This window comes from Mus musculus, chromosome 2, assembly GCF_000001635.26.
Source record: "Mus musculus strain C57BL/6J chromosome 2, GRCm38.p6 C57BL/6J".
Lineage (NCBI taxonomy): Eukaryota > Metazoa > Chordata > Mammalia > Rodentia > Muridae > Mus > Mus musculus.
The window spans coordinates 29,244,368-29,261,495 of record NC_000068.7 but is presented as its reverse complement, the minus strand read 5'-3'; the positions used below and the strand labels follow the sequence as shown (position 1 = coordinate 29,261,495).

The 17,128-nt window shown below is 53.7% G+C and overlaps 1 protein-coding gene and 1 long non-coding RNA gene across 4 annotated transcripts in view; both read left to right on the top strand.

Moving 5' to 3' along the window:
- Nucleotides 1-8,502: 8,502 nt before the first annotated feature.
- 6530402F18Rik (RIKEN cDNA 6530402F18 gene) lies at nucleotides 8,503-16,380 on the top strand. Its single transcript, NR_029460.1, has 2 exons — nucleotides 8,503-9,031; nucleotides 12,618-16,380. It is a non-coding gene; the product is annotated as an RIKEN cDNA 6530402F18 gene (long non-coding RNA).
- The window catches only part of Ntng2 (netrin G2), a 53,374-nt gene continuing 49,642 nt past the window's right edge, over nucleotides 13,397-17,128 (top strand). For all 3 annotated transcript variants that reach the window (NM_133500.2, NM_001305805.1, NM_133501.2), the window contains exon 1: nucleotides 13,397-13,668. In NM_133500.2, coding sequence (NP_598007.1) covers nucleotides 13,456-13,668 — 213 coding nt within the window. In that variant the 5' untranslated portion in view covers nucleotides 13,397-13,455. The remainder of the gene's footprint in view (nucleotides 13,669-17,128) is intronic.

Below are 17,128 nucleotides of genomic sequence, written 5' to 3'. Positions count from 1 at the left end.
ACTCAGGCCACCTAGTAAATCAGTGCGGGACTGGTAATCTCTCAGTTCTCACCCTCCCCCATCCCTCCTGTCTTTCAAGACACACACACACACACACTTTGCATCAGCACCTGCTACTTTCCATAGATGCTGACAGGAAAGGGCAGGTGGAAAGGGGGCGGGGCAGGTCAGGAGTCAAGAATATCTACCGTGCTCTCTGTGCATCTTAGGCTGCAACTCAAGAGCCCCCTGATTCAGCCGGGTATTAATAGCCCTGGCCGGTCTGGGAGGCTGGCTCTGCCAGGGCTATGAAGTGGGGCTCCGTCAGACTCCTGGTGGCTACCCAGCAGCCTTTGCACCCACTGCACTAACCTTGTCTGTGTCTCCACTCAGGGGCGTGCCTCTGAAGCTCTGTGCTCTTTGAACTGATACAGGTTTGATTCTCGAGCCCTAACACAGAGCCTGGCATACATACAGTCCTCACTGTGCTGCAATGTTAGACTTCTCTGTATATCTATTTATTGGTACAGGATGCCAAAGGAGCTGCAGCCTTGTGTGTGGATGGCTGGTGACAATGGATTCTTTCTGCAAAATGTCCCGTGGCACCTGGCTGAGGAGTTCTAGTCTCGCCCTCGGGTTCCTGAGCCCTCATAGGCATGTAGTGGTCTCACGGTGTATGCTTGGCCATTGAGCCCTGAAAGACATTTCTGGAGCCCTTTCTGACAGCTAAAAACTAAGAAATCAAAGCCACAACCAGGCCTTCAGACCTGCCTACCTGGCGCCTCGGTGTCCCTGGTGGCCTCCGTCTCCACCGCAGCCTCTCCTATGCTGAGCTGCTTGTGCGTTAATATCAAGCTTCTAACCAATCTGCTCCAGATGCCATCTCTCCACTCCTTGGGGACATCTCCTCATGTCAGCCCCAGGAAGTGTCAGAACATCCACAAACATTAAACCCAGAGGGTCCCAGGCCTCCCTACCCGACCCTCTCCCTTGACCACAAAGATTCAAGGCCAGGGGCTCAGCCAGGGGCTTAAGAACTCCAGGGTGTAGATCAGAGCCGGAAACTCTGAAGCCTGTGTAGTGTTTGTAGGAACTGAGGGGGGATCGGGGTAACAACTCTGAGGTCACTGCCCTGAGGGTAAATCTCAGTATAGGACTTGGGGCACATGTTTGCCTCAGTTTCTCAGTCTATAAAGTGAAAGCAACTATGAGCACCTGCTTCAAGCTCTAGTCCTCAGTGTGTTCTTTGGAATGGGGACAGAAGGAAAGGGAGAATGTGGCTTCTGGCATCACAGTGACTCAAGCTAGCCTAGGACACTGAGTTCATGTAGGTAGGCAAGCATAGTCAGGCTCCAAATCCAGAGGAAGTGTCTTTGCCCCCTCTGTGGTGAGAGAGAACCCACGGAGTCAACTGGATGGGCCGGGGTTGCCCTTGAGAGAGAAGAGTCAACCTGCAGCCTGCATGCAGCCTGATTGCGCTGGAGGAGAACCCTCAGAGTACAGCAGTGAGCTCATGGTTTGATCCTCCCAGCAAGTGGGGGGTGTTGTGGTTCCCATAGCAGCCATAGGAAACTGGGGAGCAGCAGGCAGCCTGAAAACCCAGGGGTAAGTGCAGGGATTCCAATCAGGTTCTGGCCCCAGGATCCCGCCATCAATGGCAGGCTTACCATAAGTGTGGTCAGAGATCTTCATGACCTCGACTGGGCAAGAATGGGGTGAAGTGGTATAAGCGGAGCTTCCTGTTCCCACAGTAACAAAACTTCAGAAGTTCCCATAGGGGTGGGAAGGGAGATATCTGGAACCGAGTCCTTCAGACAACTTCAAAAGCAACGTGTTTAGTCAGGTGGCAATTGGCTCTTTGTCAGCTTCACCTGGATTTCCTTAGTGAAGGGGACCCAAGGGTGTGTGTGGGAACCAAAGGGAAACAGGGTCAGTGAGGAGTCCGAGCCATGGGGAGAGGCAATAAGGACTCCAAGGATGGGAGGACACCCTCCCCCACCCATGGAGACAGAGGTAGTGTGAGTTAAATCTGGACCAACAGGAGACCACGAGTAACGGCCACCAAAGCCAGCAGAGTGAGAGACCACTGGCTTCAGGGGATGTCTCCATCCATTAAGCCAAGGACCATTAAGTGAGAAATTCCATATGAATCAGTAGAGCTTCCAGAGGGATGGTACCTGCCACCCTTGAGTAGTCCCATCTCGACCTCTTCCACAGATGGGCCCAGAGCAAAAGGAGGCAGGCACTAGGGGTGGCGTCATAGTGGACAATTTAATGAGGAAATTGTTGCTTTGGACCAAGAGTGTGAGTGAGTGACTGAGAGACTGAGAAGGCTGTCTGAGGACGTCTTTCTGGGTGCACCGTGAGCCACTGTCGCTTCCTTTGTTCAGCAGTTGCTCAGCTTGCCCAGCTCAAGCAATTCTTCTGCGGAGGACGTCCCAGGCTTGCACACCACACAGGTGCTTTGTGCTCCGTCCCTGCTTGGGCCTCTCCCGACAGTGCCAGTGACTGGGTACAGTGGGGCTGTGGGCTCTTGCCAGCGGAGCAGGCAGGAGAGGGCCAAGGTGCAGAGCTGGTATTTCTATAACTGGGTCAATTATTTTGTGATCAGCACATGTCTGAGAGGAAGGGCACATCTGCTGTGCCATCCTGCCCCAGATCACCTGCTCCGTGCGGGGAAACCCACTTTCATGTAGGTATGGAGCTGGCGGTGGGTGGGTGGGTGGGAAGCAGCACGACCCGGTGAGATTGAGCTTCCCTCCTGTGCTTTCCCTCCGGCTCTTCCCCACCTTGCTGTGTGATGTCTCCCAATGTGTCATCTGCCAACAGCCACCAACTGGGCAGCCCCAGGGGAGTCCTGCACACCTTCCAAGAGGCAGGAAGATGGCAGAGATGGAGGCCAGGCCTGCTTCTGTGCCCCAGGCTAATGGTCAGCAGAAACAGTCCTCAAATGAAGGAGAGATGACTGAGCATTATGGGCTGAGATTGCTTGCTATAACTCCAGTGTGTGTGTGTGTGTGTGTGTGTGTCTGTGTGTCTGTGTGTCTGTGTGTGTGTGTGTGTGTGTGTGTGTGTGTGTGTGTGTGTATGCTTGAGGACACACACTTGCAAGCACATGGGCATGTGTGCAGACATACCACCTCACTAGCTTGACATTTGTCTGGCACATAGTAGGTGCTTAGTCATCCTTTGTATGATGTGTGGTAACAGGGATAGTCTCATTAATCTCACCTATGGTTCTGTCATCCCTGGAGCCCAGTGAGATGCTGCACATAGTAAGGACTCAGCTGGAATCCCAGCATTGCCTTCAGAGATGCCTTCTCAGGTACAACCTGGAAAGGTCAGACAGTCACCTGCTCTCTGATAGAGGGGCTCTGTGCATCCTGTCCCAGGACCCCAGTGGATCCCCAACTCCAGGCTCACGAAAGTGAGCCTCACTGTTCCCACCAGTGAGGCTTCACAGGCAAGATTTGCTGCTGCCAAGGAACCCTGGCTTTCTGCTCGTCCCTGGGATGGTGTGGGGATGGAGGGGGACAGGGCATGTCTGAGCTTCATCATTCTGGAAGGAATCCAGCAACTTCTCCACAGGGGCCTTAGGCTCTTCCTCCTGGTCTGGGCTTCACTGGTCTCCTCTCTCTACCACGCTGTCATGCTGCCTGGAGTTTGGGAAGGTTACATTCTGACCCCTTCCCCATTACAGGGATCCTGACCAGACACTCTGGGGAAAGAGACCAGTGCCAAAGGCAAGCAACTGGGCCTGTTCGAATCCACTCACAGCCTGTTCTGAGCTGACCAAGGGCTCCTTTGGTATGAGCTCCACAGGAGGCACCGTGCCTCGCCAGGCCTCTGTATGCTTTGCTTGCAATTAGAGACTGCCATTTGAGCTTCCTCACAAGCTACTGAAAGAGAGTACTAGAATAATAAACATTCAGCCAAGACCAAATATCAGAGAACCCAGGGTTCCAATGAGACCCTGCCCTGACTGAACAACCCAAGATTGAGTCTTTAAGCTCGGTGCTCTCCTTTAAATAATGGGGGTGGGGGAGACTACCATCAGTAAAGTATCACACATCTGCCGGGTGCTAATCGCTTTCTAGAAGCCAAAGGTTTCAAGTATTTGCTCATTAAATCCTTACACCAAGCTTAAGTCTTTGGATGCCTAAGACTGGACAAGATGTGTCCTTGGCTCAAGGTCACAGAACCAGAAAATAGTAAAGAGGATCAAGAGCCCAGCATACCAGATTCTGAGTCCTCAAAATCCTGGCTGCCACTGTTGTTGCTGCTCATTGAAGAAATCGCTGAAGCCAACCTACCATCCGTGTGTGTGTGTGTGTGTGTGTGTGTGTGTGTGTGTGTGTGTGTGTGTGTGTGTGTGTGTGTGGTGCAGGTTCCTACAGAGGCTAGAAGAGGGCACTAGGGCACTGCATTTCCCTGGACCTGGAGTTATAGGTGATTGTGAGCTACCTCTCAGGACCAAACTCGGGTCCTCTGTAAGAGTTGTACTCTTCTCATAACTGCTGGACCATCTCTCTGACCCTCATCATCCCATTTTAATGCTGAGAAAATTGAGGCCCAGAAAAAGGAAGAAAAGTCTAGTTACAGATCTGCCACAGCTTAAGGTTCCTACACGGTAGGCTCGAGGTATTTAATTGGTTTAGTTCCATATTGTTTCACAGTAGAGCTGTCCAGAGAGAGAGGCTATTATTAATGCCAGCCACTGCGATTTAGGCAAATTGAGGCAGGAAGGAAGCAGCTTGCTCAAGGTTACACCGCTCACTAGCAGAGAGCCTAGCTCTAGAGCCCCGACCCAGAGCCTCTTTGTAGCGTTGCTTTCTGGAGAGGAAAGCTGGTCTGGCTCAGCGTCTGGGGTCTCATATGGACTTGCCTGCCAAAGGACTAGAGTCTACAGGACTCCCAGAACACAGCCAACACCAGGTAAGGCAGGATGCCTTTGCTCAGAGAGATGGGCCAGGAGCTAGGGCTGGCAAGCCCAGTCTGCCCAGAGACTGTTAGCCCCCTGCCTCTGTGAAGAGAAGTTTATTCAACAAAATGCAGACGAGCTAAGAACACGTCCTGCTCTATGTGAGTCTTGTTGTAGGCTGTGCACATCTTGGGAGATGTGTGGATGAAAGGCGCCATATAAAATGCAATCAATTATGAATCACCATTACTGAATTAATCACATGTATGATTAATACGGTAATAATAATTAATGGGAGTATGATCTAGAGATTACAGCTGAGAACGGGCAGGGAGGAGCTGAATGCAGCTTGCAGTTGCTGCTGCTGCCTGGAGTCTTCACCTTAGGGAATGCCTTGGGAGTGAGTCCCGCTCTTCATCTCACACACCAACATGGGCTGCAGAGATCGGAGACCCTGGGATGTCTCCAAACCCCTAAATGGTCCCAGATGTGTCCCAGGCAGCTGCCACCAATTCTTCTATATCTCGACTGATCAAGGTCAAAGGGACAAGGGTTTCTTAAGAATCTGAATTTTGGTCTGGCACAGAGAGTGCAGCTACTGTGGGTGTGGCCAGAATGTGTGGGCAGCTCAGAGCTCAAGGCTCACTTCCTTTGGTAGTATGCGTTCACTTGATCTGTCCCTCCTTCTGTCTGTCTGTGTTGGGATCCCAGGAGGGCTGGACCTCATCTGTCACCTCTCACTGCAGAGCTCATTTTCATTTGCATGTGACTTTATAATTTCCTGTTACTCCTTGATCCTGTTGTTTATTTCCTGATAGCAAAGGATTTGGAAGGCATTGGGAAGATATCTACGACAAAGCCTGTCCCATCTCCCATCTCCCCGGCTTATGGCTTGATATATGTCTCCAAAGCCTTTGTATAGTCTTTCTCTATACGTATGTGACACAAGCATATGCACACACATACATGCTCAGACACACATCTCTTTTAAAAAATAAAGGCCTGTACCACATTGCTGCATTGCTCAAGAATGCTTTTCAGTAACAGATTTTCACACACACACACACACACACACACACACACACACACACACACACACACACTTTGAATTACAACAGAACAGTGAGGGCCAGAGTCCCACCAATGAAGATGATTAGGCCGCGTTAGAGAGGGAGCTATCGGTGATTCTGGTGGGGGTGTTCATTAACACTTTTCTGCCTCTGGTGCTCAGCTGCCTTTCTCTGCCAGTGAAAGGTCATTTGTCAGAAGGCACCTTAATGCAGTTTAGAAATGAACGGGGCCGGGCCACCTGGTCCCTCTACATGGCTGGAATCCTATTCATTCCTGGGCACTTTATTGTTCTTTGAAAGGAATGTCTTTTCCTGGAGGCTGCTGTGGAATTCAGTCAGTTCAGGATGGAAAAGCAGGGGCTGCACTCCCAGATAAATCCCCTTTTCACACTGACGGGGAAACTGAGGCTAAGAGCAAGAAAAGTTCTCCTCAAATGCACACGGCTAGTTAGGTGAGGGGCCAAGAAAGCCCAGTCTCTCTCCCGTGCTGTGATTGTCGCGGCAGCATCTTTGCATGCGTGGGTCACAAGAGCCATCCTGAAACTCAGTAGAGCCAGCCCAGGGTCCCGGGTCATCTGAACTGGAAGTTAAAAGCATCCTTCTCCATGCCTTGTTGAAGGCATCCAGACACTGTATGATGTAACAGCAGGGCACTGCTGGGGATTGATGGCCCTGCCTGGGGGAGACAGCAGGCCAAAGGCCTACAGGGTCATCACTCACCCTGGGCAGAAGCCCCACAGTGTGCCCTTCACTGTTGCCTGAGGCACAAATGCTTACAATCTGAGAGGCTGTGGTCTGCCTGCTTCCTCCAAGGAGTTCCCTCTGGTTGGAGACACTGAGGCCAGGATAGGAATATGTGTGTATTAGGGGAGAGGACATTGGCCTGCATCTGCTTTCCTGGACAGCTTGGTGGGGTGGCCCTTCTTTGAAATCTGAGGATGTGTTCAAGTTGGCACTCAGAAAAGAAAGGTCTTGCCAGTCACACTCGACAGACAGGGAAACTGAGGCTCTGAAAGAACTTGTGTCATGCCACAAATAATCCAGCAAGCCAGTCAGTGGGGGAGCATCCAATTAAGAACATGAAGATCCATCTCCCAAACCAAAATCTTACTTAGTTGCATGACCTTGGCCAAGCCACTTAAGGTCTCTAAACTCCAAGTTGAGGTTAAGTCACACAGCTTGGGGAAGAACTAGGGACCAGTGCACACAGGCCACTTTGCATGCAGTCTGACATGAAAGGCACTCTATAAATTGTTTGTTATTATTATCATCATCATTATTACCAATGACAATCTTTAATTCTTCATTTCCTGCTTGCTTTGTCACAAAATTCCAAATGTTATAACCAACAGAACAACCCTCTGTTAAGATTTAGGGGGAGATGTTGGGAGTAGGGAAGGGTTAAAGTGGGTGTGAGTGGAGGCAGTGGGGTGGGGGCTGAGGTACAAGCCAACCTAGTGACACCCTCTGTGACCTTGGACCAGTCTCTCTCTCTCTCTCCCTCTCCCTCTCTCTCTCTCTCTCTCCCTCTCTCTCTCTCTCTCTCTCTCTCTCTCTCCCCCCACCCCACCCCCTCTAGGTCCTTTGTTCTTGATGCATCCAAATGACATCTCCGTAAATACTGCAGCAAGAACCCACCCAAAGGGGACCAGGAGCACCCCCAAAAGACCCACAAAGCGCCCCTGGGAATACCAGGAAGCACTCTTACAGCCTGCACACAGCCTGGCAGGAAGCCTCCAGGGGGCTGAAGAGAGCACAGGGCTGTCCTAGGGCAGTCAACTCAGTGGCCTCTGCCCGGCATCTGCTGGAGTCCTCCCACGTGGTCCTCCCAGGCCTGCCCCAGGAAGGCAGAGAGCTCCTTAGCAAAGGCCCTCCTGCCCCCCTACTCTGCGCTCCCTGCAGAGCTGGCTTGGCTTCTCCGTCAAAAGCAGGGCCCATCAGGCTGGAGGCGGCGATGTGTCAGCTGGTATTCATGCTTTGGTTGTGCGCTCAGAGCGCTCCCCCTCCCCAGCTCCCCAAATCCACCCACCCACCCCTTTACCCACTGCTCAGGGCCTTCTGGGTGGCAGCGCTTCACACAGAGAGAAAGAGACAGAAACCGAGGAGCAGCAGCCTAGAGCCCTGGCTGTGGGGGGTGGGGGCTGACTCACTTGGCCCCCTCCCTGGTGCCGATGGGGCAGCCCCCACACCCCTGGGCGCTGGCACCGAGTCAGGCCCCACAGTTGGGAAGAAGGGAGATGCAGCTCCGCTGTGCCTGACCCGAGTCCGCTGAGGATGCACCCCGAGCTCAGGGACCGGTTGGTCCTCGGGCCGACAGGCGATGTGTAGGCAGCGACCCCCCACAGCAGGCTCACTCCGGCGGCCGCCTGCTGGGGCCACCCTGGCCGCGGGCCCGCCGGGACACCCCTGTTCGCCGCGCCCCTCCCCGGGCCGAGCTCGTCCCCGGAGCCTCGCAGTATTTCCTTCCTGCACCTTTAAGAAGACCGTTGCTCCGTGGTGGGATGGTGTGTTAAAGCCACACAGAGGAAGTTACGCAGCCCGGATCAGACCGGGAGATAAAAGCCCCGATGGTGACCGTGAGTGATGGCAAGAGGATTTAGCCTCGGCATTAACTTGGAGCGGAGTGCAGGGGGGCGGTGAGGCGCCCCGCCATCTGGCCGGCGCCGCGCCAGGGGGATGTTCAGGCGCCTGGACCAGCAGCGGCGAAGCCCACCCAGGCCAGGGGCTGAGTGGGGCGCGCGTGCAGGTTCTCCCCTGGCTGCCCAGGGGGCCCCAAAAGTTTGCACTTGTTAACAGCGACCTCCCGATCGGCCCGGGAGGGCCATGCAAGCCGCGCGGTTGGCCCCCTTCCCTGGCCCGCGTCTCCGGGACGGCTGCGGGCGGGCCCCCCGGCGGCCCGAGGGTTCCCCAGCCCAGATCTGAGGGTGGCCACCGCAGCGGCGGCGCGGGGCAGGAGTCTCCAGCTCTCAACCCTGCGGCCCGTGCGCCCACCCAGCACCAGCCAGAGGGTGGCGGTCTCCGGCCTCTCGGGGCTCGCTCCGGGAAGCTGCTCCGAGCCCGGGTAAGGCGAGCGGGGAGCGCCGGGGCGGCGGGCGGGGACGGAAGCGCCGCAGTTTCGCCAGGGTGCTTTCATTTTGAAAAGGCTTCGGCGACGGTGCCAGTTCTCCCCGGACCAGGGAGTCACTCGGAGCCTCCTAGCCGAGGTTCGGACGCAAAGTTATCTGGTGGCGGCTGCTACTAAAGGAGGGCTGGAGCCGCGGAAGAGGGGTGTGTGTGCGCGCCGGGTGCAGCATCTTTAAGAAGTAGAGTAGCTAGTCTTCTCTCTGGGCTCCCCGCCACCCAGCTCGTCTTTTTCTATCCGAGCGCCTGTGTGGGGAGGGGATGGGCTGTTGCAATAACGCTGCTTACTCGTGTCTATGAAAAGTAAATTAACCCTTCTCCGCCGGCGCTCCCCTCCCTAATTTAGTCTCCTCTGGGCTCTAAAGGCGCAAGGAGAACTCTTGGCCAGTCAGGTTAGAAACTTCTTTCGGTGCTGTGGAGGGGGTCGGCAGGCGGAGAAGGGGGCTCCACCACCGTGGAGAGTCGCACTCCAGGGAGAGCAAAGACGGGAAGTGGACCTCCAGATCTCGGGTCCGCCCGTTTCGGAGTAAGTTGCGGGTCTTTGCTGGGGGATGGCGGCGACAGGGTCTCCGCGGAGCAGCGCCGGGAAAAAGAATGCGAATAATTCCCTGGAGCTTTGCTCGGTGTCTTTTAATTAAGGGAGGCGATGTCAAATGAGGGGGCAGCCTGGATGCTAGCCTGGCCTTTATTAAAGGCGTGATTATTAATTGCGCCGGTGGTTTGCACCGAACTTCGGAAAGGCAAAACGCAGCGGCGGTTTGTGCTCTATGTGCGGTGCACGCCACTGTCTACGCGCCCGAGCTCAGCGCGGACTCAGCCAGACTCCTGGGTGTCTGCGGGCCTCAGGCTAGCCCCGCCCGTCCTCAGGGACCTACACGAGGCGGCCTCAGCTATACGTCCTCAGAGCTGGGTGTTCTGCCCCGCCCCCAAGAGCCCAACTTTTTGGGGCCCTCCCAGCCGCTGTGAGGGTGACAGGGAGAAACCAGAGTCTGGAGAAAGCTCCCTTCCCAGAACTGGGGACACCGGGACACCCGAACCCGAACGTCCACCAAGGCAGCGGTGAGCGTGGGACAACCCAGGGCGGGGTGGGGGTGGAGGGGAGGTAACCGCCGGCCGTGGGGTTCCCCTTCCCTTCCCGATCCTTCCTACGGCCTCCAAAGCAAGTTTCAGCTTGGGTAATTCTTCTACCTTTTGTCCAGCCTGGGTAGAAGAATTAACCTCCGGTGGACTGCCCCCCCCCCCGCCTCCCCATCATCCCCAGGGACCCTGCGCCCCGCAGAGGCAAGTTTCCCACAAGGAGAGCGCACAGCCCGAGACTCCGGCAGAGCCTGTTGGCAGTCCGGCCAGCTTGGAAAGGCGCTAATTCAATAAGACAGAGAAATCTGAGTTCAGAAATCCTGATAAAATCTAATTTTCGGGTTTTAATACCCAGGCTATCAGACCCCCCCGCCTCGGTTCCTGAGGACTCTTAAAAGAAAATAAAGCGCATTGATTCCATTTGTTTCAGAGAGCTGCAGTTTCTTAATAATATCAGGTGAAGATTTATTTTCCAAGGAGAAAACGATCCGCGAGGATGCAACCTCTTACTCGGAATCTCTCCCCTGCCGGTTCCTCGCTCCCTGCTATCCACCTCGTTTTTTCCGCGGACTCTTGCCCGAGTCCCCCGCCCTTTATTTTCTTTTTGGCAAAAAATCTACTGTAATTTTCGAGTGCCGAGCTCACAGTGCCCCCTCGATGCCAGCAACGCCCAACTGATTGACGGGTTGTAAACACATTTTCCCCTGGCAGATTTTGTTGTTTCCCCCACCCCCCATTTTCTAGGGATTGTGTGGTGCTTAAACCAACAAAATTGCAAAGCAATTAATAGATTTGCAAGTTGCGCCGCTTGCTGCTCGCTGGGGCTCCGGCCTCAGGGCCTCGGGGCCTCGTTGCCTCCCCACCCGAGCCGGAATCCAGCGCTGTCCCAGCCAGGAGCAGCCGCCGGCCCTGCAGATGAAGCCGGCTGCTGGGCCCGCCTTGAGAGCCGCAGCCTGGCGCTCAGGTCGTCCCCAGCCGTCAGGAGCGCCCTACCTGTTAGTGAACAGTCGGGAGCCGGCTGCTGGAAGAATTAATTAGGGGCATGCTGCTTTCTGGGCAGCTCAGAGCTTGGTTGGAAACGTCCAAACCATTGCCGCGCCCGAGTTACTTTATTTGTACTACATTTTCTCTGGTTGGAAAAAAAAAAAAATAGACGCTTGGTCACGTTCTTCCAGGGAGTTTTCTAGCAAGAAGTGAGCCCGGGCCCGGGTCTAGAGCAGGTTTCTGTTTAAGCCGTCAGAGGAGAGGTGTGAAGTGTGGTCTGGCTGGGTTCTCATCCATCTGTATTAGGAGTCTTTCATCCCAAGAGGGGGCAGGGCGGTCTTAACCTAGATGGATGAGGCCCACTGCAGCCTGCAACAGAACACTGGCTGGGGGCTTACCCCTGAGCAAGGAGCTCTCTCAGCCAGGTTGGACCAAAATGTCCCATCCTCCTGCCTGTCATCTGAGGGCAGGAATGTGCTGTGTCTGTGTGGCAGTGTTTCATATAAACACAATTAACTCCTCTGGGACTTTTGGTATATAATGGCTAACAGGGGCTTCCTTCAGGTGAGAGTCAGGCCGCCATATGTGAGGTTAGGGAATTTAAAGGCAGCAACTGTGAGCATTATAACCAGAATAATTAATAACAGAGACTTTATTTATTTATTTACTTACTTACTTATTTACTTTCTTATTTTCTACATCCATCACAAAACCTTTGCTCCCGTTGGCCAGGGGTTTTGGTGGGGGTCCCATGCTGCCCAGGACTCTTGATTCTCCCATGTAGCTCAAGCCTGGGAATACACTAGAGTCTGAGAGTCATGTGTTTCTAGACGCAGTACTCCTATTAGCTATATCTATTTTCGCTTTTAAATGATTACTGCTGGCTTAAAATAGATGCTACTCTCCTAAAATGATTGCAAACTGTTGGCCTTGGTCAGAGAGTCTAACACAACAAAACACTTTATTCCTGTGGAAGCTTGCGGCATCCCAGCCTCTCGCTGTTAACTCGTTTAATTCATGGTTTCTCGTGGTGTGGGTGACAGGGAGTGGACTGCGGGTGGCCCACACAGAGACCTTCCTATTGGGCTGTAGCGGGAGGAGCACAGTATGCTCTGTCGGATGCTCAGGGCCTCTTTTGACAACTTGAACATTTTGTCTGTTCTGGCCTAGTGTGTTAAGGCAACTGTTAAACCTTGGCTCTTGGGGGGGGGGGGACGCTTTAGGAAGTTCCTGATCCTCAAGACAGGTCACTCCCATTGAACAAACACCCTCCAGACGATGAAGAGATACACCACCTTTTTAATAGCGCGCCCATCTCTAAACATGTAACTCAGATATTAATAAAAAACAAAATAGCCCAGCTTTCTCTGGAGATTGTGCTAATGCAACCTATTTTTTGTACACATTTTGCCAGACAGCTTTGTTCTTCTATGTCTCTAACTGCCCACCCCCTTAATTTGTTGCAGGTGCTGCTGCTAATGAACACATTCTCTCTCTTTTCTCTTCACAATGAAAGCCAAGCCTGAGCCCAGGTACCTGGATGAAGTGAGAGTTGAAGTCTCCGGAATTTCACAATAAGTGGCCAATGGCTATGAGCCAAGGTCAGCTGGCCCCCGTGCCTTGGCCCCATACCAGAGCAGAGGCAAATGGCCTCTCCAGTTAGCACCTCAGTGGCTTTTTGTATAGTCCATTCACAGGGTTGTTGTCACTTTCAGCCCATATGAAAAGAAATCTTTTTATTGGTCTGAGAGACCAAGTCCAGTCCCAAAGAGGGGACTGTGTCCATCTAACACGCCCACCTCCTGATTCCGTGTTATCTTCACCGTGCAGGCTGGTATGCGGTTGTGTGCAGCACGTCGCACATTAAGGGCCCTTTAAAGACCTGGATTGATTGGAAGGACAAAAATTAAAAGCAATCTGATCCAGCCCCATGCCGGATCCCTGCAGATTTCCTCCTTATCCCATTTCCATCCACTGTCACAATTTGAGAGTCTGCCCGATTTGATCAGCTTCACCTCCAGGGGAGGTGTAACACCAAGGTTAGGAGGACACCAAGTTACAGGCAACTTTTTGATCTGCCCATCAGCAGCCTGAGAAACGCTGGCTCTGGATTTTCTGTATCAGCCATTTGGAAAACACAAGCTCCCACTATTGGCAGACCTGCAGTGCTTAAGTCAACGGTACACCCCAGACACCACCGCCTGGCAGATGTGACATTTCCATGCTGAGGTCCCAAGTGCCCCCTGACCCCACCACCACTTCTCCAGTGCCGCTCTGGGCCCCACCCATTCGGACTGCGCAGCCATGCTGCGCCTGCTGGCTCTCTTCCTGCACTGCCTCCCGCTGGTCTCTGGGGACTATGACATCTGCAAATCCTGGGTGACCACAGATGAGGGCCCCACCTGGGAATTCTATGCCTGCCAGCCCAAGGTGATGCGCCTGAAGGATTATGTCAAGGTCAAAGTGGAGCCCTCAGGCATCACGTGCGGAGACCCCCCTGAAAGGTTCTGTTCCCATGTAAGTCACCCCATGGCTTCTCTATCACTGCATTGAGGGGTGGGGGACTGTGAGCAAAGACAGACCTGGGGGTGGCTGAGCAGAACCAGAGGGCCCTGCCTGATACAAGACCGACTCCAAGTCCCACCAGGGAAGATGCCAAAGCCAAGCTGCCCTGAGGACCGGGGGGCTGAGTGACATTTTGTGGGTGAAAGAAGTCTTGGCCAGCTGACCCTGGCATGGTTTCCTGCCAGGGATTGCACAGCAGTCCTAGTTCCTTGACTCAAAGCCAGCCCCTCCTCCTTTGCAGGAAGTCAGCATTCAGACCAGAGATCTGAATACTATCTGCAAGGTTACCCTCCAACCTGCATGGGTTCTCACCCCCTCCCCTTGCTCTAGTGGAGCACCCTCCCAACCTGCCCAGTCCAGCCTAGTACATAAGTAGCATTCATGATCCTAGCTCATGCCAGGCACTGACCAAGCATTTTGAAGGAGGAAGCAGGGGTGGGGAGATCAGGCTAGATAGACAGGACAGCATCTCAGCTGGTGCTATCCCCTAGTCAAGAGGTCAGCGCTGAGGCCTTGTCATGTGAGCTCCAAGAAGAAGGGGTCTTGGAGCTATCAGGAACTTCAGTGCTTAGGCAATGTTAACGAGGGCAGTGGGAATAGCAGCAGCGTTTGACAAGAGCTCAGGATGTGGGGTGGAAAGCCCAAGCAGTGTTACTCTACTGGGTTTTCCCCTGGGCTCCCCCAGGCTGATTCTACCTTAAACAACGTCAGAATGTTGAAATGGAGGGAAACGTTGAGACAGGTCTCAGGCCAGTGTCACCATCTCCGGGTTCTGCTCTATCAGCTGTAGGATGGGTGCAGCAACACAGTACATTAAGGGGTCAATGGCTCTGTGGATACAAGTTGTTCAAAATCAGAGTGGGCACAGAGAAGGTGTCCCAGACGTTAGCTTGTTCTGGTCATATGGATAGGGAAACTGAGGTGGGGGTGGGGTCTTCAGGGAAGGCCCTTGGCCAAGGTCACACAGCAGAAAGTGGTGATGCTGCTGAGTTAGGCTCAGCCTGCCTGACGCAGCTGCCTGTCCCTGGCAGAGGCTGGGCAGAGCAGCCAGAGGAGCAGGCAAGAGGGGTCCGATGTCACCCTGCAGGTGGCTGGTGCCTCTGCGTGTCCTTGGGGAAAGCTGGGTTTATTGCACAGTCAACCTGGTGTCCCCAGCCCAGACTCCTGAAAATGTCTCAGTCCCTTGGGGTGGCTTCAGTCACCATGCAGAGAGAGCAGCTAGCTCAGGAAGGCAGATCCCTACTTGGGCTTGTCAGTGGTGATGAGGCTGTCACTGTAGGTGGTGGCTGGGCCTGGGCCAGCTTAGAGAAGGGGAGGGAGTGAGGGAAGGAGAAAGAGAGAAGACAGCCCAGGGCTAGGAGCCAAGATTGGATTATGTATGGACATTGTCGAGCTTCGAAAGACCACGCTGGCTCAAGACAGGCAAAGGGCCCTGAAAGTTAGAGCTGAGGCTATAGAGCCTCCCATTCTGCATCCTTGTCTCAGCTCCTGTGGGAACTGCTTCAACCACACATTTCCCAGGCAGAGTCTCAACATGATTTTGTCTTTTAAATATTAATCATTGCCAGGGTTTGGGACAGTTCATGGGAATGGCTTCTATTCGAGTGTGTAGGAGCTACAGATGACCACCAGAAGCAAATATGGGGCCCTCTCCTGGTTTGTGACCTTGATGATGCTGAGCTCTGGGGTCTGGATAGGTGGGAAGTCCAGGAGGAACCTCTGAGCATTTTATCACTTGCTTGATGGCTGCAAACGTTCCATGACAGGCAGGTACAGCGTTGCCTTTGATTACAAGTGTGAGACTAGGGAGAATGAAGTGCCACAGGGGCAGGTGGAGGGCAGCCCTCAGAAGGTGCTGCAAGGTACACCCCAGTCTAATCCCTTTTTAAAGATTAGAAAGATTGCCTAAGTCATGCCAAGGTCAAGGAGCTTAGCAGGCAAACCAGAAACTCGTCTGTGGCCAGAGCGCGTGCTTATCCACCAGGGTTCGTGGCTTCCCTCTCTGAGCCTCCGTTTTCTTCCTGTTTCAATAAAACACGCTAATGTAGGTGTAACGTCACTGCGCTGGCAGGGAGACAGCTGGGCCAGGCACTAGCAAGCACGGGCACGGGGGAGTGCTTTAATGTGCAGTGGCCGTAATTATCTTACGTCACCATTGTTATCACTCCCTCCGTGGCTGCCTGGGTTTCTCTGCTTCCCTGGAGTATATTGCTTCACTCCAGCCTTGACCACATCCCAGTCTGCACTTCTCAGCTACAGGCAGCAGCAGGTGGTAGATGAACACCCTAAGCCAGAGCAAGTGTGCCTAGCTAGCCAGCAGAGGGCACCCTGGTGGCAGCCAGACCACCCCGTGCCCTCTTAGTCTTCTAAGCTAGGGCCAGTTCATCCCTGCTCTCTGGCAATCCTCCTGCTAAGGAGTATGGGCCTGCCTGTCCCAGCATGCAGGCAAACAGAGCATGAACCCTGGAACAGCCTAAAGTACAAGACAGGACAAAAGGGCAGTTGCCCTTTTCAGTCCCAGGGTGTGACCCCTACTGTCCCAGGTTCCTGTCCTTCAGCAAGGCCACTAGAGAATTGAATTGTAAATTCCAGCCTGGTAAGGAAGGGGAGGGGGGTAAAAGACAAGATAAATGAATAAATAAAAACCTATTGGCTCTAAACGCACAAGGAAAATGAATAGGGATGAGCTTTCGGCAGTGGGTTCTTGGGCAAGGGTAAAATTTCAATGAGAGCTGCGGGTCACAGAGGGAGCCCCGGAAGGGGAGGGAGGGAGGAGGAGGAAGAGGGGGGGTGGGGAGCCGGCAGAAAAGGCTCCTTTAACTTTTCACAGGGTGACAGCTATGGTTCCTAGGACCCCTCTGGCATGAGGCAAATGAACTGGAGCCTGGATGGGCAGTGTCTTAGTACATCCTGCCTGCAACCTCCATTCTTTTCTCTATGCCAAGGGACGGAACCTGAGACTTAGGACAACATCAGTGAAGCAGGAGGGACTGAATGTGCCCAGATATCTTGAAGCCTCATTGCCAGAGTGTGGTCCCTGGACCCCAGCCTCATCTGCCTGAAAAACAGACTCCTAGGCCCTGCCCCAGACTGGCTAAGCTAGACTGTTAGGGCATGCAGACACAGACAGGGTCTGGCCTATGATCAGAAAGCTTATTTTGAGGGCTCAAGGGGTCTGCAGTTTCCCTGGGATCTCTGCAGCTTAAAGGGAGTATTGATCACTTCTCAGGGAATGGGGGCGGGGGTGGGACCTGGGGGTCCCAAGAGAAAGGTATTGGGTCAGGCAGAGGTCTTCTAGGCTGAAACCTTGAGCAACAGGGTGGAGTGCACCAAGACTATGGTCTGTGCAAGTGAGACACTGGCTGCTTCTAAGGCAGAGACCTATTTTGGTGATAGTTAGAGACCTGCAAAT